This window comes from Bos grunniens, chromosome 4 (assembly GCF_055505025.1).
Source record: "Bos grunniens cultivar Pamir isolate PY7600 chromosome 4, Bosgru_T2T1.0, whole genome shotgun sequence".
NCBI classification, from domain to species: domain Eukaryota; kingdom Metazoa; phylum Chordata; class Mammalia; order Artiodactyla; family Bovidae; genus Bos; species Bos grunniens.
The window spans coordinates 105,199,692-105,223,140 of NC_141168.1; the positions used below are offsets into that span (position 1 = coordinate 105,199,692).

Sequence of the window (23,449 nt, forward strand, 5' to 3'; positions counted from 1 at the left end):
AGCAAATATATGTGTATCCACAGCTATGTATCAGATGCTGTCTTATAGTAAGGAAGAAATAAAGTGTTAAACATTTGGCAATTGAGGACATGAGGAAGATACGCTGCAGAAGGCATATTGCAATCAGTTACTGATGATTTCGCTAAGAACAAACCAGGTACGAAAGTTTAATGAATTGTCAGAACAGCAGGTAAGGCCATCCTACGTGTCAGTGGCGTACCTGGCCAGACCTCTGAGGTTATCCTTCAGCAGAGGCACTAACGCTTTAAGACGCGGGAGCCGTTCCTCCGCCTCCATCGCTCTGCATCCTGTCCTGGCCAGGCTACAGCGTCTTCACGCCCCGCGGGCCACGCCCCTGCGCGTTGGTTGGTCTTTCCAGAAGTGATGAAACTTCCCGCAAGCATTACAGGAGCTGGGAGGGTATAAAGTGAGGGGTGAGAGGAAAACCCCCAACCTGCAAGCCGCAGCTGGGCCCTTCCAGCCCACCCGCCCCACCGGAGCCCAGGTAGGCCCGGCAGCCGCGGGTCGCGGCGCCCTTGCAGCGTGCCGCAGGGCCGCCCCGGGAGAGGTAGGAAGATGTGCGGCAGCATGGCCCGCCCGAAGGGTGGGCAGACGCGGATCCCGGCACCCCGGGATGCTGCAGCTCCAGCCAGGCCGGGGAGGCGGGGCCGATTGTTGCGCACCTGGGAGCCAGCTGGGGTGGGAAGACCTCCGCTGGTCTGGAAGAGAGGGGTCGCGTGGCCCCCAGAGTCGCGGCCCTGCCGCTCCGGAGAGGCGGCGGCGGCGGTTTAAGTTGGCGCCTGTAAATTTCTTTCTTTCTTTCTTTTTTTTAAGTTATTGTTATTATATTGCGTCGAAACCTGCGGAAATTTCTGCATTTCCAGGGTCCTGCCCTTGATGGGCTGGAGGGAGCACGTGGTCCGAGTGCAGCTGGGAGTCGCGGGGCCACGCGTTCCCTAGGCTCTGATCCTGCATAGAGTCTGCTGAGCTGTCACGGCCTCGGATATTCCTTACCTCCTGTTTCCACTCGGTTTCTCTTAGCTACCCCTCCCCCGACCTCTTGTTGCAAGACTCAACAAGTGACTTGCTAAGCAAATCCTGCCCAGAAGAGATCGGTTTGGGATGACAGGTGGCGCGGTCAGGGAAAAGGCAAACAAAAACAAAAAAAAAATCTGGCATGGCCTAATGGTTATCTGTTTTATAGGAACGGCTTCAAATTAATGTTATTATTTTGAGTGAAGGAACACTCCCCCCGACCCGCCGCCCCCCAGCCTGTGGCCTACATTATTTCCTAACCGTCTGTTGCCCATGGTGCTTGACAAATAATTTAAAAGCACCAGTAACTCAGCTTTTTCATTGATTGATCGCAATATTGTAAGATTCATTAGAGGTAACTTAGTAGGTCTTGAAGGCAGGAGTTAGTTGCTGAGATCTTAAACTTCACCATAGCACTTAAAGTATTGGTTTAAGTAAATGTGCTGAAACAACACTCCTATTCAGTAACAATTAGCCACATGTGAGTATTGAAAACGGGAAATGCTGGCTAATCCGGATTGAGGTTTAATAGAGAAAAGCAATGTAAAATATCCTGTCAATATTTTTGTACTGATTTTACATGTTGCAGTAATAGTAATACTATTTTCAGTACATTGTGTTAAAATCTATTTAAAATTTAATTTTTTTCTCTTTTAATGGAGCTACTAGTTTATTAAGCATTACATATGTGGCTTACATTTCCATTGGACAGCACTGCTTTAGACTTTTATGAGGAAATATGGAAAATTACTGGTAACAGGTAACAGCAGTGGGAAAAAGCCTTGCCAAGTAGGATGTTTGCAAGTAAAACAGATCCCAATATCAATAATTGGTGATAGTTTTAATTTGCTTTTCCTGCTGAAGAAACGTGTGCTTTGCAGTCATTTGCCATCCCTCTTTCCCCTCCAGTTGAGTGCTTAAGTGTATTGCTATAGCACAATTAGTGGGATTCACCAAGTAGTGTTAAGAAGACTTAGGGAAATGATTCACTAATGACCTCATGTGATTTTCAAAGCACTTTCAGAGCCTATTTTTCATTGGTATAGAGTCAGAGGTAGATGGCTTATTGATAGTCAACTCACTTAAATCACACTGAATTTTCCCAGTAAATCTCAAAATAAATCCAAGCATACCTGGTTAGTTGTGCTTTGCAGGTACTGCTTTTTTTTCTTCTTCAAATTGAAGGTGCATGGCAAGTCTACATAGGCACCATGTTTCCCAACAGCATTTGCTCGTGTTGTCTGTCACATTTTGGTAACTTCAAATTTTATTACCGAAATCTGTGACAAGTGATCTTTGAAGTTTCTGTTGCAAAAAGCTTGCTACTTGCTGAAGATTCAGATGATGGTTAGCATTTTTTTAGCAATATTTTTAAATTATAGTATGTACATTGCTAGACATCATGCTATTGCACATTTAATAAATAGACTACAGTATAGTGTAAATAAAACTTTTATATGCACTGGGAAACCAAAAGGTTCACGTGACTTGCTTTATTACAACAACCAAACTGACAGTGTCTCAAAGGTGTTCCTGTATCTGATTATGGGCATTTGGTCAAATGTCTGGAAGGGTCCACATAGAACATGTGATACTTCTTTCCAGGTTGTTTTAATACAGCTTTCCATGTATTTGGTCTGGTCTCATGAGAAGGGCCTAACAAGGCCATGGTTCTTCTGGCCTTGCGAAGATGAACCGCGTTGTTTTTCAGAGATACTGCTCTGTTTGTCCCACCTACTGTGGTTCATTTTAACATGAATGAAATGTCTTCAGACGGTTGTTCCAAGTGATTAATGTAACTTGAATATTTATATACTTTTTGATGACATTTATCAAGGCATGTGCTACAAATTTGCATCAAAAAAATACCAAAATAGTTTCCAAGAGTTCTAGATTTTTACCTAAGTAAAGTAACTGTTTGGAGTTGACTGCATCCAAATAAAATGTCTCTATTTTTACAGCTAAGAACTGAATTTGAATAGAAAAGTAATTAACATTTGTATTTGTATAGGAAGTACTTACTTGCTTCTTGGCCTACAAAGACAAGCCATGTTGTTTATCAGAGATACTGCTCTGTTTGTCCAGGCTGCCACGCTGTTTATCAGAGATACTGCTCTATTTGTCCGGGCTACTTTGCTTTCTTTCTGACCATGGTGGCTTTCAGACAGAAGTGTTTAAGAACATTTTGGTCCTTTAGAACATTTTCATGGTGAACATTTTGTATCTCTGTCAACTTAAAAAAGCTTCTTTTGTCATTAAGCTAGGATATCAGATAATAGTGCGTTCTCTTCTCTTTTTACAATTTCTTTGATAATATTTGAATAAATCACTTGGCGGTAAGGTAGAAGTAATGAAATGTTTATAATATCTAGGTATGTTAATATTACACTTAGGCAGTATGTACAGTCATCTTTTCTACCTATTAAATGTCTGTTACGACCAACCTAGACAGCATATTAAAAAGCAGAGACATTACTCTGCCAATAAAAGTCCGTCTAGTCAAAGCTATGGTTTTTCCAGTAGTCATGTATGGATGTGAGAGTTGGACTATAAACAAAGCTGAGTCCCAAAGAACTGATGGTTTTGAACTGTGGTGTTGGAGAAGACTCTTAAGTCCCTTGGACTGCAAGGAGAGCTCCAACCAGTCCATCCTAAAGGAAATCAATCCTGAATATTCATTGGAAGGACTGATGTTGAAGCGGAAACTCCAATACTTTGGCCACCTGATGCGAAGAACTGACTCATTTGAAAAGACCCTGATGCTGGGAAAGATTGAAGGTGGGAGGAGAAGGGGATGACAGGGGATGAGATGGTTGGATGGCATCACTGTCTTGATGGACATGAGTTTGAGGAAGCTCTGGGAGTTGGTAATGGACAGGGAAGCCTGGCGTACTGCAGTCCATGGGGGTGTAAAGAGTCAGACCTGACTAAGCGACTGAACTGAACAGGTAAAGAGATGCATTTAGGGGACTTGCCTGGCAGTCCCTGGCAGTTAAGACTCCCAGACTGACTGCACAGGGTGTGGGTTTGATCTCTGGTTTTAGTTGTTGTTCAGGTGTTCAGTCCTGTCCAACTCTTGGTGACCCCATGGACTGCAGCACACCAGGCTTCCTGGTCCTTCACTGTCTCTAGGAGTTTACTCAAACTCATGTCCATTGAGTTGATGATGCCATCCAACCATCTCATCCTCTGTTGCCCTCTTCTCCTGCCCTCAAACTTTCCCAGCATCAGAGTCTTTTCCAGTGAGTTGGCTCTTTGCATCAGATGGCCGAAGTATTAGAGCTTCAGCTTCAGCATCAGTCCTTCCAATGAACACCCAGGACTGATCTCCTTTAGGATGGACTGGTTGGATCTGCTTGCAGTCCAAGGGACTCTCAGGAGTCTTCTCCAACACCACAATTCAAAAGCATCAATTCTTTGGCATTTAGCCTTCTTTATGGTCCAACTCTCACTTCTGTACATGACTACTGGAAAAACTTTGATTATACGGACCTTTGTCAGCAAACTGATGTTTCTGCTTTATAATATGCTTTCTAGGTTTGTCAGCTATTCTTCGAAGGAACAAGCGTCTCTTAATTTCATGGCTGCAGTCTGCAGTGGGGGAACCAAGATCCTGCATGCCCGTGGCACAGCCCAAAATATTGAATAAAAAATAAAAGAAAGGAGATGCATTTATTCTTAAGACCTAAGAGGCAATTGTAGTATGCTGGAGCATCTCTTGGATTTTTCAGAGCTTTTGGGATTCTGGGATGAAGAGAGTAGACTAGGATCTCTGGGTGGGCTGGAGCCAGTCTGCATGTGTATCTGTGTCTTGGGTGTAAACCTAGGATAGAAAACAGAGCGTGGCCTGAACACTGCTAGCTCTAGCTGACCAAATCAAAATGTCAGAGGGAAGCAGGCTTTGACTAGGGGCTAAACTGCTGTATATTAATAGCCGGCTGGATGTAAAGGTCATTCATCTTTTCTGAATACTTGTAAGTAGATTAAATCATTCTCTTACCCTCTCTGCCTGCCAATCTACTGGTAGATTGCTCTGGATAAGATAATATATTTCACGCTTTGAAGTGGCTTATGCAAGTTTTGGGAATCGAGATTGAATGCAGACTTGAGTTGGATGTTGACTATTTAATTGATCTGCTTTTGTCTCCATAGAGAGCCTGGAGCTTCATCGCACCATGTGTGGCATTTGGGCGCTCTTTGGCAGCGATGACTGCCTTTCTGTTCAGTGTCTGAGTGCTATGAAGATTGCACACAGGGGTCCGGATGCATTCCGTTTTGAAAATGTTAATGGGTACACCAATTGCTGCTTTGGATTTCACCGGTTGGCGGTAGTTGACCAGCTGTTTGGAATGCAGCCAATTCGAGTGAAGAAATATCCTTACTTGTGGCTCTGTTACAACGGTGAAATCTACAACCACAAGAAGGTAAACAGAATAAAACCAGAAGGTATCTGGATGTGATTAAGCCTCAGAGATAGTTGATTATAATAATTTTATTTTGTTTAATGTTTTTTACTTTTCAACCACTTCCCATGTTCATTCTCACTTGCTCCAATTATATATAGATAGACAGGGCACAGATGCACAGAGGTAGAATGACTTGGTCACCAAAAAATAAATGAGGATTCCATTTCAGGTTTTTAACTCTTAAAAAATCTTTTTTTTCCCTATTATTAATTTGAATACCTGTGTTAGGCACCAGGGCTACAGTAATAAATATGAGAGGTAGGTCTGCATACTACTGGAGTGTATTCCTATTAAGGAGCAGACAAAAAAAATCATTGTGCATATACTTGTGTTCTTGTGTGTTCAGTCATGTCCAACTCTTTGTGACCCCATGGGCGGTAGCCCACCAGGTTCCTCTGTCCATGGAATTTTCCAGGCAGGAATACTGGAGCAGGTTGCCATTTCCTTCTCCAGGGGATTGTCCTGACCCAGGGATTAAACCCGAATCTCACATGTCCTGCATTGGTTGGCGGGTTCTTTACCAGCTGAGCCACCAGAAAAGCCCCATACATATACTAAGCTTTATGAAAAAAGGAATTTGGAGTTGATGGGTATGGGAGATCAGTTTCAGTACAGGTTTGTGAGAGAAGGCCTCTTGAGGAGCTGTCATTTAAACTCAGACCTAATGGACAAGGATGAACTAGCAGGGCTGGGAAGAGCATTTCATGCAGAGCGAACAGCATGTGTAGAGCCCTGAGCCCTGGGATGTTCATAAGTGAACAAGGAGCAGGTGGGCCAGATGGGCTTGGAGAGGTCGGGCAGGACCAGAGCAAGCAGGACTTGGTAAGACGGTAGAACGTAATTCTAAAAGCAATGAGATTTGAAGATTTTAAGGCAGGGATAGAATGTAATATCTTGGGGGTGATCCTGCTGTCGACTGAAAAAATACGCGCAACCTAAAAGTTGAGAGTTCTGTTTTATTCTGTGGGAATGTTAGGACATTATTTCTGGTGACCCCTAGAGAGCCAATCCTGAGGAGGTGGGGGAGGAGCCAGGCTATATAAAAGTTTGCAGAAAGGGGCAGGTAATCTGAATAATAAAAGATTACTGTTAAGAGAAAACAAAATCTCTCACATGAGGAGATTTAGGGATCTTCTATGTATGGGAAGATGCAAGTGTCCAGGCTTGCTGAAATCATTTCTTCCGGTATGCATCTAGCTATCTGGGGCCAATTCTGCTTTCTTTATCTCTCGCATACTAATTCCTTGTTTACCATTAGAGATGGCAAAAGTGGCCAGTGGCCCACTCACCCATCCTCCCAGCTCCTCTGCACTTCCTGGAGAGGAAGTAGATGATGGCTCCCAAATAGCTGGCTTTGTTTCACCTGGGCTTGGAAATTTGCATGTGGAAAAGGCTTGTTTACTGTGAGCATAAAACAGAAAACATTTCATTTCAGATTGCCCTTAAAGTGCTGTTGTGTAATTGTCGTAATCAGAGCCAAGGGTCAGACAGGTAGCCAGATGCAGTGGAGTGCCAGAAGGAAGCACTAAAATTGGAACAGCTTTTAATCTGGTGAAAGTGTACTCTTAGAATGAGAATGGTGAGGGTGTGAAAATTCTGACCCGAGGAAGCCACATTTGCTAAGAGCATTGCAATATGGAATTATTTGGGGCTAGGGTTTCATAAGAAAATTTTGGATCTAAAATGGGCAAGTTATTTTTTGTTGCTTGCCTCCGCAACTGTTAATTTTGAAAATTCCACATTTATAGAAAATAACAGAATATAGAGCACCTGGATTGAATAACTGCTAACGCTTTGCCTTTTTGGCTTCATCTCTCTGTCCGTACTACACAGACGTTCAGTTCTGGGCTTAATCATTTTAGAGTATACCTAAGTGGTATAGAATCTGCCGCTAATGCAGGTGACGTGGGTTCAATCCCTGGGTCAGGAAGATCCCCTGGAGAAGGAAATGGCAGCCCACTCCAGTGTTCTTGCCTGGAGAATCCCAGGGACGGGGGAGCCTGGTGGGCTGCCATCTGTGGGGTCGCACAGTCGGAAACGACTGAAGTGACTTAGCATAGCATAGGTGGTATAGAATCTGCCTGCTAATGCAGGTGACGTGGGTTCAATCCCTGGGTCAGGAAGATCCCCTGGAGAAGGGAATGGCAACCCACTCCAGTATTCTTCCCTGGGATACCCCACAGACAGAGGAACCTGGTGGACTACAGATCATAGGGTCACAAAAGACTCAGACATGACTGAGAGACTAAACATCAACAGCAACAAATAGTGTGGCACTTTAAAATGTGTAAGCATTTATCTCCTAAGAAGGACATTCTTCTACTTTATACCAATACTATTCTATAACTCCTGAGAATCCATAATACCCTCTAATATTTAGTTCATAGTAGATTTCACCAGGTGTTCCAAGAATATACTGATATTTATAGCTGTGTTTTGGTTTGACTCAGATTGCATTCAAGGTTTATACATTTGGTTGTGATGTTTCTTGGTACTTTTTGAGCCTTCTTGATATGTTCCTGTCATTCATGAGTCAGTCAGTTCAGTCACTTAGTCATGGCTGACTCTTTTCGACCCCATGAACTGCAGCATGCCAGGCCTCCCTGTCCATCACCAGCTCCTGTCCATGTCCATCGAGTGGGTGATGCCATCCAACCAATCTCATCCTCTGTTGTCCCCTTCTCTTCCCACCTTCAATCTTTTCCAGCATTAGGGTCTTTTCAAATGAGCCAGTTCTTTGCATCAGGTGGCCAAAGTATTGGGGTTTCAGCTTCAGCATCAGTCCTTCCAATGAATATTCAGGACTGATTTCCTATAGGATGGACTTTCATTCATGAGTAGGGATTTATATTTTAGTCATCCTCTGGTCATATGGCTTTAGCCATTGTTTATTGTCCACTTAGTTCACTTATAGGAATACTTCAAGGAAAATGCTTCTCATTTGAAGAATCATTACAATTATTCAAGGCTTCCCAGGTGGCGCTAGTGGTAAAGAATCCGCCTGCCAAAGCAGGAGATGCAAGAGATGTGGGTTTGATTCTTGGCTTGGGAAGATCTCCTGGAGTAGGAAATGGCACCCAACTCCAGTATTCTTGCCTGGAAAATTCCATGGGCAGAGGATCCTGGCAGGCTGCAGTCCATGGGGTTGCACAGAGTCAGACACAACTGAACAGCTGAGCACAACGGGCTATTGCCCACTACACATACAAACACACACACAGATAGTTATTTAACAAGTTCCTTTCTTATATTTGGACTTCCCTGATGGCTCAGATGGTAAAGGGTCCGCCTACAGTGTAGGAGACCTGGGTTCTATCCCTGGGTTGGGAAGATCCTCTGGAGAAGGCAATGGCAACCCACTCTAGTACTCTTGCCTGGAAAATCCCATGGACGGAGGAGCGTGGTAGCTTACAGTTCATGGGGTCGCAAAGAGTCGGACACGACTGAGTGACTTCACTTTCACTTTCACTTTCTTCTCTTGTATTTAATTAAGGCCTACTGTACACCAGACATCATTTTCCTGGTGTTTGGAAGTGAAATGGAACAGGAAAGGTAAAAATGGACTTTCAAACTAGTGGGACTAGAGGAAGGAGGCAGTTAGAACTTCCTTACTGGGAAGTCCCTGGTGGTCCAGTGTTTAAGACTCCGTGGTTCCACTGCAGGGGCTGTCGGTTTGGTCCTTGGTCCAGGAACTAAGATCCCACATGCGAGAGGTGTGGCCACAAAACCAAACAAACGAAAACCAAAAAAAACTTCCTTTCTAAGCCAAGTTAGTACCATATATGTAAGAATGCTAAGTTGTATCATAGCAGTAGTGGCCTGACTTTCCCCTTAAATGAGATAGGAAATGCCTAGTTTTCCTTGAACAACATAGCTGCTTTTGCGTATTTTGTGAATACGTTGTTAAAAAGTTAAATATTTTGAAAACATTTTTTCTTCTAAATTAGCCAAGTATGTTGTATGTTCAGAAGCAGAGGAGTTCCATTGCTTCTACCCATCGTTCAGGTTATCCAATGCAAACAGCTAAAATCTGTCTAAAGAGTAGAACCGACATTTTAGGCTTATGTGAAAAATTCTTCAGCGTAAGCTTCAAAGTCCCCCTTTTTTGATAAAAATAGAATTTACTGCAAAATATAGCCAGCAGTGTGTCGGGAGTAGATGGAGACCCATCAGAGAGAAGAATATGAGTGCAGGCTGGGCAGAGAGAAGGCCCTGTCGTGGAGGGAAGCGCTTTAGAAAGCTGCAGCCAGCATGTCAAACGGCGGTGTGATTTCTGGATGGTGGCAGGGTACTGGGAGCTTCAAGAGAGTGGACAGTGTACATGTGAATCATTAACCAAAAAACTACCTGTGAGCTTTAGGCCAAAGAGCCATGGTGATGGGGTGGTCATGGAGGGTAGGTTGGAAGCTGTTGCTGGCTAAAAGTCGTCGAGTGTTGTAGGCTTATTTATCCTGCAGGTACGTAAGCCCAGAAGGGTCAACAGAAGACCCTCTGCAACCCCTACCTCCTTGTGACAGAGATCACCACGGACAGTCTCTCAGAGTGGGGAGAGGCGACCAAGAGGTGACTTTGTGGTCACTGAAAGTGGCCAGAGCCCATCTTTGGACAGTTCTGAGCTTTTAGGCAAAAGGTTAAGAAATTACAGAGTGAGTGTGGTTGTGAAGCATGCTTTTCAGGTCATACAAGCATAGAGACTTCTTAAATTTTAAAAACATGTTTTAAGTGTTCAAATCTACCCAGCATTTCCATTTGATTTTGTTTATATGAACCTCTTCTCTATTATCAGCCAAAAATATGAGTAAGTACAAAGAGGGACACACTGAGAACTTTGCAGCCTCACAATTTACCAGTGGTAATGGAGAGCCGCGGGAGTTTGGGCCTGATTTAATGAAACCCTCTCTGCATGTGGTGGGTGTGATGGTATATTTGTTGTTCCCCAGGAGGAGGTGGATCAATAAAGCTTCAGTATCATCATTCTGTCCGTCCCTGAGAAGTAGCTTTAATGCCTAATGGAGAAGAATGGGATGCTGTAGACCTCCCCAGGGCCAGCAACTTTGTTTTGGACCATTTGTCTCCGTCATCATTGCGCAATTGTCCATCAGGAAATAGTGTCAAATGTGTTTGTCCTTTTGCTTTCTGTTTTCATAGGAAGTGTTTCAGAGGACACATTTTTTGTGTCATGACACCTGGACAATCTATTTACTTAACTTACCTATTTATGTAAATACACATGTATTGGGCTTCCCTGGTGGCTCAGCAATAAAGAATTCTGCCAGTGCAGGAGATGCAGGTTTAATCCCTGGGATAGGAAGATCCCCTCGAGAAGGGCATGGCAACCCACTCCACTATTCTAGCCTTGGAAATCCCATGGACAGATGAGCCTGGTGGGCTACAGTCCATGGGGTCACAGAAGAGTTGGACATGACTTAGAGACTAAGCAACAACAACTATGCATGTATTACATATATAGTATGTACATAATATCCATTTCCATCCCTCCATATAATACAGGGGTACATTACCTATGTCTTCTATTTATCAGAATGCACCTAAAGTTTTCTGGCCTTTTTTTTCTTCTCATATATTCATACTATTATATGTAATAAATAAATAATATAGTTAAATTTCCTATATTTTAGAGTCAAATAAACTAGTTATTTACTTAAAAAAAAAAATAAAGTTTTCATGGGCTTAGCTTTATGTTACAATTTGATTCTGAGTTCAAACAAACTGTATTTTGATAATGCCATGATTCTTTTAAATCACATCACTAAGATACACAAAATTATAGAGCACAAAAATGCTGAAGCAACTTTGCAATAAAAAAAAATTAGTGAAAGCACAGGATTCTAACATTTTCATTTTGCTATTGTTTCCTTAAGCTGCAACACCATTTTGAATTTGAATACCAGACCAAAGTGGATGGTGAAATAATCCTTCATCTTTATGACAAAGGAGGAATTGAACAAACAGTTTGTATGTTGGATGGAGTATTTGCATTTATTTTACTGGATACTGCCAATAAGAAAGTGTTCTTGGGCAGAGATACCTATGGGGTGAGACCTTTGTTTAAAGCCATGACAGAAGATGGATTTTTGGCCGTGTGTTCAGAAGCTAAAGGTAATGATAGAATTTTTCTGTGGTATTTCATTATTGTCCCGATTCTGTGTTTTCTTCTAGACCGTATTTACAAATCTAATCCAATCCATATATACAAGTGGGGCAACCCAATTTTTTTACAAGTGACTGTGTTAGTCATGGATTTTCTAGGCCTCCTTTTTTTTTTTTAAACCACGGAGCTGGAGTCTCCTTTTTGGCACTTAAAACTCTGTAATCCTTACAGGATAGGTCTGTAGTAAAGTCATGTAATTTTTGTTGTGCTAATAGGTTCTGTGTCTGGTTTGATCCCGTGTGTGTTTTCGAGTTTTCCTGTGTCATGTGGTGACAGTAAGGTTGGCCAGCCCTGCAGTTACTGCACTGTGGTACTGTGCCAGGCTGTCCCACAAAGTCATTTTTATTCAGCGCTTTTTAAACAGCTTTATTGGGGTATAATTTACATGCCATACAATTCATCCATTGGAAGGATACCAGTGGTTTTTAGTATGTTCATAGATATCTGCAACCAAAACTAGTCAATTTAGAATTTTTTTTTTTTTAAATCATCTCAAAACTAAGCCTTGTACTCTTAAGCTGTCACTCCCCATCCCTTTATATTCATTAAGCATTAAGCTTCCTGTCCCCGTCTTCCTTCCTCCTTCCGCACCCCCAGTTCCAGCCAGTCAGTCCGTCTTTGTGGATTTCCCTATTCTGGCCATTACATACCAGTGGAGTCATACCCTGTGTGGCCTGGTATTTCATTACTGGCTTCTTTCACTTGGCATAATGTTTCCAAGGTTTGCCTATGTTGTAGCATGTTATCAGTATTTACATCTTTTTATTTACTTTTTATGACCTGAAGATATTCCATTACCTGGATATACCACGTTCTGTTCATCCCATGTTTATCCTTTTGTCAGTTGATGGACAGTTGGCTTTTATGAATAATGTTTCTCTACATATTTGGGTACAAGTTTTTGTGTGGTTTCATTTTTCTTGGGCATATACCTAGGAGGGATCACATGATTTACTCTGTGTTTATAAATAGCATTAAAAAGAATAAAATACTTGGAATAAATGTAACAAAAGTACAAAACTGTATGCTGAAAACTGTAAAACATTGTTGAAAGAAGATCTAGAGAAATTGGAAAGCGTCCCATGATCACGGATTGAAAACTTAGCATTGTTAAGTTGGCACAGACTCCCCTAATGGATCTACAGATTCAACATGATCTCTGTCAGTATCCCAGGTGATTACTTTGTAGAAATTGACAAGCTGACTCTGAAATGCATAGGGAATTGCAAAGGCTTCAGAATAACCAAAGCAATCTTGAAAAAGAATAAAGTAGGAGGACTCTCCCTTCCTGACTTAAAAATGTACTGCAAAGCAAGGGTAATCAGGACAGTATTGTACTAGCAGAAAGAGAGACGTACAGACCATAGAGCTGAGAGTCCAGAAGTGCATCCGTACATCTGCAGGCAACTGATTGTCAGTGAGGGTATTAGGACCATTCAGTGGACAAAGAATAGTCTTTTCAACAAATGATGTTGGGACAAGTTGACATATGCAAAAAAAACAGTTAAACCATTACCTCACACCATTTATAAAAATCAAAGCAGATCAAACTCTAAAATTTGATCACTAAAGTGAGCACTGAAACTTGATAGTAAAACTAAAACTTTAGTAAGCACTAAAACTATAAAACTCAGGAGAAAGCATAGGGGTAAATCTTCATGACCTTCAATTTTGCAAAGAGTTCTTTGATATGACATCAAAAGCACAAACAACAAGGGAAAAATAGATACATTGGGTTTCATCAAAATTAAACATTCTTGTACTTCTAAGGACACCATCAGGAAAGTGAAAACTCAACCCACAGAATGGAAGAAAATACTTGTACGTCATATTTATCATTTTTTGACAATAAAGTTGAGGAAGACAGTCATCGTTTATGTCCTAGCTAGACAGCAATGACATGCTAAACTGTGATCTACCTCCTCGTCTGCTTTTTTGCTTCATTGTTTAAATCCTTTCTCACTTGATGTAATCATACGAGAAAGAACAAGTACACACTTTATTTACCCAAAGTGCTGTTAGGGAAGCCCAGCAAAGAGAACACGAGGGAAAAGGAGACTCCTTACTTCCATTTGTCTCTGATAACCTTGATACGGAATATAATCTCACATCCAGTTTACCCTCTGAGATTTCTAAACTTGTAAGTTTACAAGATGTACTTGTAAGTACATCTTTAACTGCCCTTTTCTAAACAACAGGTCTCATCTAGGGTACTACAGCAGTTTTCCTCTCTCAGTGCTTCCAGAATAGACTATCTAAAACTCATTTGGTTGCAGTGCTTTAAATCGTAATTGCTCCTCAACTTCCGCAGGGGCCGTGTGCCTCACTTGAGGTCTGCTGGTGGGTGGTAGGATCTGGATCTCATTTGCTGTTTGAATTCCATACTACACAGTAGATTCTTGGGTTAACAAACTCAAATTGTACATCATAAGTATTCTGTGTGGATAGGCTGTTACTATTTACAATAAAACTTTTTTTTAAAATCAAAATCGTGATGTCAAGTTGATTACTTCCTGTGAGAACTTAGAAAATTTAAATTATAACATTTAACTCACACACAGTATATAATAACTACATAAGGGATATCTGAGTTTAAAGTACCTTAACAGTGGATCATTTTGCTTATTAAAGGACTGAGAACCATAGCTGTTTTTTAAAAAATACCTCAGGGATGACAAATGACTGCCAGGATATCATAAAATTAAATTTCAAGTCCATCTTTTTGTTTAATAAATGTATCTTTTGTTTGCTTAGTAAAGAAAATAGATTTTTTAAAATCAGAAATTCCAGCTAGGGAGAAGAAATTAAACATTGGAGGTTTTCCTATTGCCTTAAATTATTAGAAATCAGTTTAATTTTTCTGTACATCTCTGTACACTATTACCTTTCTAGTAGGGTTTGAGGTAATTATATTTTTCCTATTTTGCTTATGCAGTGGACATTGTATTTGTATTAAAAAGAAAATAAAGAGGAATTTAGACATGAAAGTTACTATGAAGTATTATCCTCATTTGAATAAATTTATCTTTTTGTTTTGTAGGACTGGTTAACTTGAAGCACTCCATGACTCCTTTTTTAAAAGTGGAGCCTTTTCTGCCAGGACATTATGAAGTTTTGGACCTAAAGCCAAATGGCAAAGTGGCGTCGGTGGAAATGGTGAAGCACCATCACTGTAGAGACGAGCCTCTGCATGCCCTGTATGACGGCGTGGAGAAACTCTTCCCAGGTGAGAGAGCAGATGCCCATCCACCTGTTCCCCACCTCTCGCCCCTAAAGGAAAGCTGTACTCTCACATCATTGAAATGACATCAGTTTGCAAATCTGTTTCCTTTTTAACTTGGAGGTGACGACACACTGAAATTTGGCCTGCTTCACTGTTGAGCAAATGCCATCGTGATGGAGGTGGATGGTTGCATACCTGTTTCAATAAATAATTCAGCCCAGACCTTTCTGCAGCTGTTTCATTTCCTTTATGTGTTAATAGGTTTTGAGATAGAAACTGTGAAGAGCAACCTCCGGATTCTTTTTGACAATGCCGTTAAGAAACGTTTGATGACAGACAGAAGGATTGGCTGCCTTTTATCAGGTGAAGTCAGCTTAAAAAATCTAATTACATTTCATGCATATGTAATTTAAATGATTTATAACTATCCTGGAGGCTTAGACTATAAAATACTTACTTAAAATACTTACTATTGATTCAACCTTTCCTCCATTATAGGATGAAAACGTTTTCTGTAAGTTGCTTTCAATATTCAAAATAACACAGCAACATAAAGTTATACTATAATTGTATTGGCATGAGTGAGCTAGTAAACATGTTTGAGAAAGTTCATGTCCTCCTACTCCACAGTCTTGATGTAAGCCCTAGAATGTGTAGTGTTTTTTGTTGTTCAGTCACTCACTCAGTGGTGTCCAACTCTTTGCAGCCCCATAGACTGCAGCGCACCAGGCTTCCCCTGTCCTTCACTGTCTCCCGGAGTTTGCTCAGACTCATGTCCATTGAGTCCATGATGCCATCCAACCATCTCATTCTTTGTTACCCTCTTCTCCTCTTGCCCTCAGTCTTTCCCAGCATCAGGGTCTTTTCCAGTGAGTCAGCTCTTTGCATCAGGTGGCCAAAGTATTGGAGCTTCAGCATCAGTCCTTCCAGTGAATATTCAGGGTTGATTTCCTTTAGGATTGACTGGTTTGATTTCCTTCCTGTCCAAGGGACTCTGAAGAGTCTTCTCTAGCACCACAGTTCAAAAGCATCAATTCTTTGGCATAGTGGCTTTTAACCAATTTAAGTACTGTTACCATTATGACAGGTTAACTGTTAGATTTTTCTTACTCAAGTTGATTTTCAGTTTATAAAACTTGGGAATTTTAAAGGCAAAACTCTAATCTTGGTGCTTAGGAGGAATATAAATAATCTCTGCTCCTCTCTTAGGTAAGGCCCATAACCACCACACTTTCTGTCTTGCTCAAAGGTGGCTTGGATTCCAGTTTGGTTGCTGCCACTCTGTTGAAGCAGCTAAAAGAGGCCCAAGTTCAGTACCCTCTCCAGACATTTGCGATTGGCATGGAAGACAGTCCCGATTTACTAGCTGCTAGAAAGGTAAGACACTGCCTCTTCCTGTTAGGTAGTTAAGACAGACTTGTTAATTATTGATGGTTCTATACTTTGTTGCTGTATTGACTTAGGTAATTGTTTTGAATTAAATATATTAAATGGAATGAAACGCGTATTGAAAATCACTTGTGCTGTACACTGTATTTTGGGTACTTTTATCTTCTATGGGCCACACAGTCCTCATAAAACCCAATGATGGTAATCCTGTCCTTTGAAGAGTAAGGGCATGGGTAGAGTGGTTAAGGCTGAAGGCTTTGGAGCCTGATTGTTGGTTTCAAATCTTCACTTTAGCACACAATCCCACACTTATGTAATGGGAGTGCTCATATCTACTGTGGCACAATTTCAAGGTGAAAATTACATAGCTCATATAAAGTGTGTGGGATAGAACCTAGCCTGTAGTAAGTACTTAGAATGTTAGCTGTTCTTGTTGCTTTTCATTTTCTTTATAAGAAACTGTGTTTAGGACTGTGGGCAGAGAGAACATTGTACACATTCAGTGTGTGGTAGACCTTGTTCCCATTCTGATGGAACTTCCAGAGTAGATGAGAGAGACCAAGAGTGGTCTAAAAGCCAGTTGACTGATGCTGAATGAATCCGCAAGAGCCAGAGAAAACTGAATGAGGGGGAGGGGCCTTAAGTTAGAAATAGCATTCTAGATGTAAAATGAGGCATTGCAGGAGGGCCAACAGGCGATAAAATCAGCACGAGGGGAGTGGAGGCCATGCTTGTTAGGGTGAAGTCTCGGAGTGAGAAGGGCAGACGGGATGTCCACCTCTTGTGGTCAGTGGAGGGCAGACACTGGGGGACACCGGGGAGCCAGACTAATGGGGCTTGTATGCAGTGGCCTGGAGAATCATTTCCCCGTGCTGTGGTGGCCTGTGAGATCATTTCCTCTTAGCTTGTCTTACTTGTTTTCCACCATTGTTAATTCATGATGTGTTATGAACTACTGTTTTATTTTCGAGAGTTTTCCTTTTCTGGAACTTCCCTGGTGGTCTAGTAGTTAAGACTGAGCTTCCAGTGCAAGGGTCATGAGCTTGGTTGGTCCCTGGTCGGGGACCTAATATCCCACATACTATATGAAATGGCTGAAAAAAACCACAGCTTTTTCTTGAAAGAGTAGTCCTTTTCTTAAAAAAACAGGCATATGCATATTTCTTTATGTAATCAGGTGGCAAATCATATTGGGAGCGAACACCATGAAGTCCTCTTTAACTCTGAGGAAGGCATTCAGGTCCTGGATGAAGTCATATTTTCCTTGGAAACTTATGATATTACAACAGTCCGTGCTTCAGTAGGTAAGGTATTTTATGATCCCCCAAAGATTTTAATACTGAAAAGAGTGTAAGGTTTAAAAACTACTATTTCAAGCAGTTGTTTAAAGAACAATACTTATGAATGAACTCAGGTCAAATTCCTGTGTCAGCAGTTGTTGAAGATGAAACGATTTAAGAACTCCTTAATTCCTTAAGAATTAAGAATATATAGTTAAACCTCCACATTTTGGTATCACTATTTATATTTCTTCCAAGAGTTGATGCATAGTTTTCTGTACCTTCTTACCCCCTGTTTTTCTGTATAAAAGTTTGTTGGACTATACATTCTAACTAGTTTCTGTAAAGAATCCTTGTTTTAGATATATTTTGGTAAATAGTCCATCAATAACTATTATTGTCTAGGAATAAATACTTGCTTTACCCTGTGGGTGCATACTAAGATCATAATTGTACTCCACATCGGACTGGCCAAATATTGCTGAGCCTCTAAATGCTATTGGCTTAGACACACCTCTCTCTTAAGGAACTCAGAATCCAATAGGATTCCATTGCAAAGTTTAGAGTCTGCATTCTCATGCTTTAAACTTTGCAATAACATCACTGGGGTGTTGTCTCTCCCAAAGGAGCAAAAATGATTTCTTGAAGGGTAAAAATCTTAGCTATTACAGTAGTTTCTGGCTTTCCAAAGTACTTAGACAGATATACAGTATTTCTGGTACTAACATTTCATTGGTGAAGGAGATTAGGGGAAAAGCTCTAAAAAGTATCACTAGGAAGGTGATAATGAAAAAAACCAAGAAAAATACTAGTTTACAGGGCCATGGAGCAGGACCAACCAGCATCTTTTAACATGCTTTGCTGTATTTGAAATACGCTGAATGGGGAGTATGACGGAAGAAGCCCCAAATTAAAATTAAGCTACCAAAACCCCAACTTACTATTTTCATGTAGTGATACTAGTGTGAGAGTTATCAAATTTAAGACATTTGAGTCATTGTTCAGCAGAATTTTTTTTAGTATTTTTAACATTGTTTAGCAAAATTTTCAGATAGACATTCTTGGTCTGAAAGCAGGAATATTTAAAAACCTATATATAAAATTATGAAAGGGCTATGTCATCACAGCAGTACAACTTTTAGATTAAATACATAGAAGTGGGTTGCACTGTAGATAAAAGGTCATTATTTTGCAAACTACTTCACATAACAGAGTCTAATCTAGTAGCAAAGCTTGCCGCTGTTTTCAGAAACCAAATAAGAGGCATTTTTGGTAGAGGGTTATGTGGACATTAACAATAATTTCTGTCTCTTGTTTAAGGTATGTACTTAATTTCTAAGTACATTCGGAAGAACACAGATAGCGTGGTGATCTTCTCTGGAGAAGGTTCAGATGAACTTACGCAGGGTTATATATATTTTCACAAGGTACGCATTCTCAAATGGAAGGATATTGGTCCTAGGGGAAGAAAAGTATGAATTATTTGACCATTTTCTCTTGTTTTTTTTTGATAAAACAGTAACACTTGGAATATTTTGTGAGGTGTTCGAGAAAATCTGATACTGTCTGTATTTGTTTGGGCAAGAAAGAAGTCTTAATTGTGTCAGATAATACCCATTTTTTAAAAACTAGTTAACATAAGAATCACATTTCTGGTATTTCTTAGTCCCCTGTTGTCTTATGGGCTTTGGACAATGTGAACCTGTCATTTTATCTATTGGTTCTTGCAGTCTTGGAGCGAGGGAAGGCATGCTTTATTAAGTATTTACTTTCTTCCCTAAGCTTTGGTGGTTTTTTGTCTTACCCACCTTTAGAGTTGGAGTTGTGTGCAAGAATAAGAAATAAGAAATTTCATTTCCAAAAGCAAAGCTTGAAGGGTGTATTTTTAACTTCAGCTCTGTTTGTAAACAGGCTCCTTCCCCGGAGAAAGCTGAGGAGGAGAGTGAGCGGCTTCTAAGGGAACTCTACTTGTTTGATGTTCTCCGAGCAGATCGAACTACTGCAGCCCATGGGTATCTTGATGTTTTAGGAAGTGATTATAAAAATAACCTCAAAAAACAAAAGGCTTTCTTTTCATTTAGTATATGCTGTGAAGTATGCCTTTTATAGAAAAGATGAAGCTTGTCTCAGTGCAGAGGGAGTAAGCTGAATCAGAGTGCTGTTGTCAGGCTGAGAGTACACGGATAGGTGGTTTCAGGTGGAGTTTCTGTCTTGAAAACAGAACATTCTGCCCACTTCTGGGCAGCTGAGAGGAAAGGCGCTTGCAGCTCTTTTGGGTCTTTTTAAGAGAAATAAGGCTTATACAGCTTCATGTAGTTTAGTGAGCCCTTAGTGCTTGCTTGCCATGTCTGTTTGATGCTATGGGGACCATGGAGGGGAGAGGGAAGTGAAGATGCAAGAGGTTTGATTAGCTTATAAAGTAGGTCTCTTTGGTATCATTTCTGATTATTGAGAGTTAGCACTCTTTAAAGCTGGTCATTTAAAGACTCTTAACCATATGTGATGGGACTTCCCTGATGACTCAGTGGTAAAGAATCCCCCTGCCCAGTGCTGGAGTGGCAGGTTCAATCCCTGGGTCAGAAAGATCTGTGGAGAAGGAAATGGCAACACGCTACTCTGGCGTTCTTGCCTGGGAAATCCCATGAACAGAGAAGCTTGGTTGGGTACAGTCCACGGGTCGCAAGAGTCAAGCACAGCTTGGTGACTAAACAGCAATAACAACTGTATGTGATACAATCTTTTTTGGTTGCTTCTACCAAATCACACTTAGTTAGAAAATAAGAGGTTGGAGAGTGAACTGAATTCAGACATTTTTATTACTAATTGATTAATAACTTATATTCAGTATAAATCAGTGGTCCATGGTGTTTTTCATCAGAGGTCACATCATCTGTTCTTTGAACCCTGGTTAGGACAGGTAGATAGGGTAATAGCCACAGATTGGCGTTACAATAGATAGTCTCACCTAGAGAAAACTATAACTCAGTAAAGTCTAGGCAAAGTCCATTCTTAATGTTCAGATCACTCATAATTCTTTTTCTGCTTTTTGAGATATTTAATAGATTACAGAAGGGAAAGTGAAAGTAATTATTCTCCAGTAGTTTGTTCACTCCCTAGACAATACATATTTTGAGTGAAGGTTTTTGTACTCGTGCATTTAATGTAGGGCAGTTATGTAGGACTGTAAAAATGACTTTATGATCTTAACATCATTTAGAGGCTGGATGAATTCCTAGGAAACCAAATCAGAATTGAAACTGACAGGCACTAAAGATCCATTTTGGTTTAGATTTTCTTTTCCTTTTTAAGCCTTGAATTGAGAGTCCCTTTCTTGGATCATCGCTTTTCTTCCTACTACTTGTCTCTGCCACCAGATATGAGAGTTCCCAAGGTGGGTAAATCAACTTAAGGTAAAAACTGTCCATTGATACTGGTCATATTTAGAACTTTTACTGATACTCCTTTCATTTTCATGTCAGAATGGGATAGAAAAGCATCTCCTGAGAGAGACATTTGAGGACTCCAATCTGATACCTAAAGAGATTCTCTGGCGACCAAAAGAAGCCTTCAGTGATGGAATAACCTCAGTTAAAAATTCCTGGTTTAGGATTTTACAGGACTATATTGAACATCAGGTATCATATCTTTTAAAAGTATATTTCCTGGAATAAGACAATTGGATGCAAAGTTGTAATCACTGTTCATTTTGTATTTAATTTAAATGTTTTGTGACTGTAGGAGGGATTCCCTATAAATAATACTTCTTTTAAATTTCAAGAATTCTGTAAAAATTAAGTAGTATGAAGGATTATAAGTAGCATCTAGAATAGAGAGAGGAGACTTAGTGGTCCTCTCTGGCTTGTATCTTACACATTTTGGGGAGCCTGTTGGGTGCCAGACTTACGCACAAAAGAATCAAACACTTAGAGCCACCACTTTGGAGAACTATGCATGTGAATGTTCCTTAAAGGTCACTGCAGCTATGTGCATTAGGGTATTTTAACATTTTCTAAAGGATTAAGAGTCTCTCAGTATTCAGAGATGTCTTTTCTTTCTTTTTTTTTGTTTGTTTGATTTTTGTTTTTGTGAAACCAGATTAAGCACATACATTTCTGTGCCATTGTAAGGCCATTTCGCTTCTATCCTGTTACTCTTACAGGTTGATGATGCAGCGATGGCAAGCGCAGCCCAGAAATTTCCCATCAATACCCCCAAAACAAAAGAAGGCTATTACTACCGTCAGATCTTTGAAAACCACTACCCGGGCCATGCCGACTGGCTGCCCCATTACTGGATGCCCAGGTGGACCAACGCCACGGACCCTTCTGCCCGCACTCTGACCCATTACAAGGCCGCTGCCAAAGCTTAGGCACTCGCTGAGCCCTGGAGTCAAAGTAATTGTTTCTTCTCCTTGTGAAGGGTAGGGATCTTGAGGGCAGGAAGGGCCAACCGTCCAGGCTTGCTTGGGTGTGAAAAAATAAAAGTCTTAAATCCGAGACTTTGCTGTAGTCATTTATATTCATACAGCCCCGTGACCAGAGGTAGCTAGAAACTGAACAGCTTTTACTGTATCACAGGAAGGTAGAGAGTGAGATAGGAGAGGGGAAACCATCTGATGGCTGGGAGACCTCACACACCCTCTCCTGTAGAGGACTTCTGGGTCTCATGCCAGTAGGGCATCCTTATGGTCCTCGCCTCATCTGAGTGTGGTCCTCCTCTGGCTTCCTCCCTTAGTTCTCTCTGCATTCCCAACAGCTGGCTAGTTACACTCTGGAGAGGTGAGTAACTTGTAAGACTTGGACAGCTCTGTTTTGTAAAATAGGTTGACTGCAAACTGCACAGCCTAAAAGTTGAGAATTATGTTTTATTAGGTGGAGTCTCTGACTTAAGACGACAGCCTCTCAGATGGCTCTGAGCGACCACTCTAAAGAGGTAAGGGAAGAGGTGGGATATACAGGAGTTTTTGCCACAAAGGCCAAGTAGTCTAACATATCAACAGATGACCAGTAGAGAAATCCAGGCATCTCAAGTTAATGAATTTAGCACTTTTCCAGGTATGGGGAGATGCAAGAGTCTGGCCTCATTGAAATGATTCCTCTGATGTGCCCCTCAACTGTCAAGGGCCAGTATCCTGCTTTTCTCCATCCTGAACCCCTCAGGGTGTCCAGTTGGGTGGCAGGTGGCTGATAGCTTAATGGCTGCAATATCCTTTGTTTGCTGACACATCAGGCAACGTTTTTCATCCTTGGATAGTAATTTACATCTTGTTCTGTTGATCGGACATCTTTTCTGGAACTATTGTAAATTGGGAGTCAGCAGGCTTTTTCAGGGCTAGACAGTAAATGTTTTAGGACTTACAGACCTCTGTTGGAGCTGTTCAGCTCTGCCATTATGGTGTAAAAGCAGCCACAGATGGTATGGAAACTCGGGGGCAAGGCCACGATAGGCACACATATGGTCATGGCCGTGTTCTATTAAAACTTAGAAAAAGAAGCAGTAGGCTAGATTCAGCCCATAGGCCATAGTTTACCAAGCCCTGTTTAGAGCCACGTATTTCTCATAAAAGGGAAAAGCATTCTGAACCCAGCTGGAGGAAGAGAAAATGTAACAATGAACAGGTCGATTTTCATTTGAATGCTCATTGGTTGTTTAGGGACAGAATTGTGAAATCTATTTTAAAGATGAGTTTAGTTATTAGAAATTTTTGGAGGGGAAACTCCTGGTGCACACATATATACAGGAATGCTTGATGGGAAGAGGGAGTAGGCCAGGAGTTTAGCCAGTAAGTTGGAAACTGGACATTGTTTAAGGTGAGCTATAGGCCTTCGCTTATTTTACAGTCTTTAAATATACTTTGACATAAATCGTACCCATGTCATCTTAG

General features: G+C 41.0%; 1 protein-coding gene across 3 annotated transcripts; it reads left to right on the forward strand.

Annotated features, from left to right (window-relative positions):
- The first annotated feature begins 393 nt into the window (after positions 1 to 393).
- ASNS (asparagine synthetase (glutamine-hydrolyzing)) lies at positions 394 to 22,061 on the forward strand. 3 transcript variants are annotated; one of them, XM_086397716.1, is made up of 13 exons: positions 394 to 505; positions 885 to 1,129; positions 5,188 to 5,459; positions 11,384 to 11,621; positions 14,714 to 14,899; positions 15,158 to 15,259; positions 16,146 to 16,273; positions 17,463 to 17,589; positions 18,886 to 18,992; positions 19,477 to 19,577; positions 20,875 to 20,956; positions 21,045 to 21,200; positions 21,725 to 22,061. In XM_086397716.1, exons 2-13 carry the CDS (start codon positions 1,123 to 1,125, stop codon positions 21,932 to 21,934), a joined length of 1,716 nt encoding a protein of 571 aa, XP_086253842.1. In that variant the 5' UTR covers positions 394 to 505; positions 885 to 1,122; the 3' UTR covers positions 21,935 to 22,061. The 3 variants fall into 3 exon arrangements, with proteins under 3 accessions (XP_086253842.1, XP_086253844.1, XP_086253843.1); XM_086397718.1 differs by lacking the exon at positions 885 to 1,129 and having other exon boundaries at positions 394 to 568; XM_086397717.1 differs by lacking the exon at positions 885 to 1,129.
- The last annotated feature ends 1,388 nt before the right edge of the window (positions 22,062 to 23,449 follow it).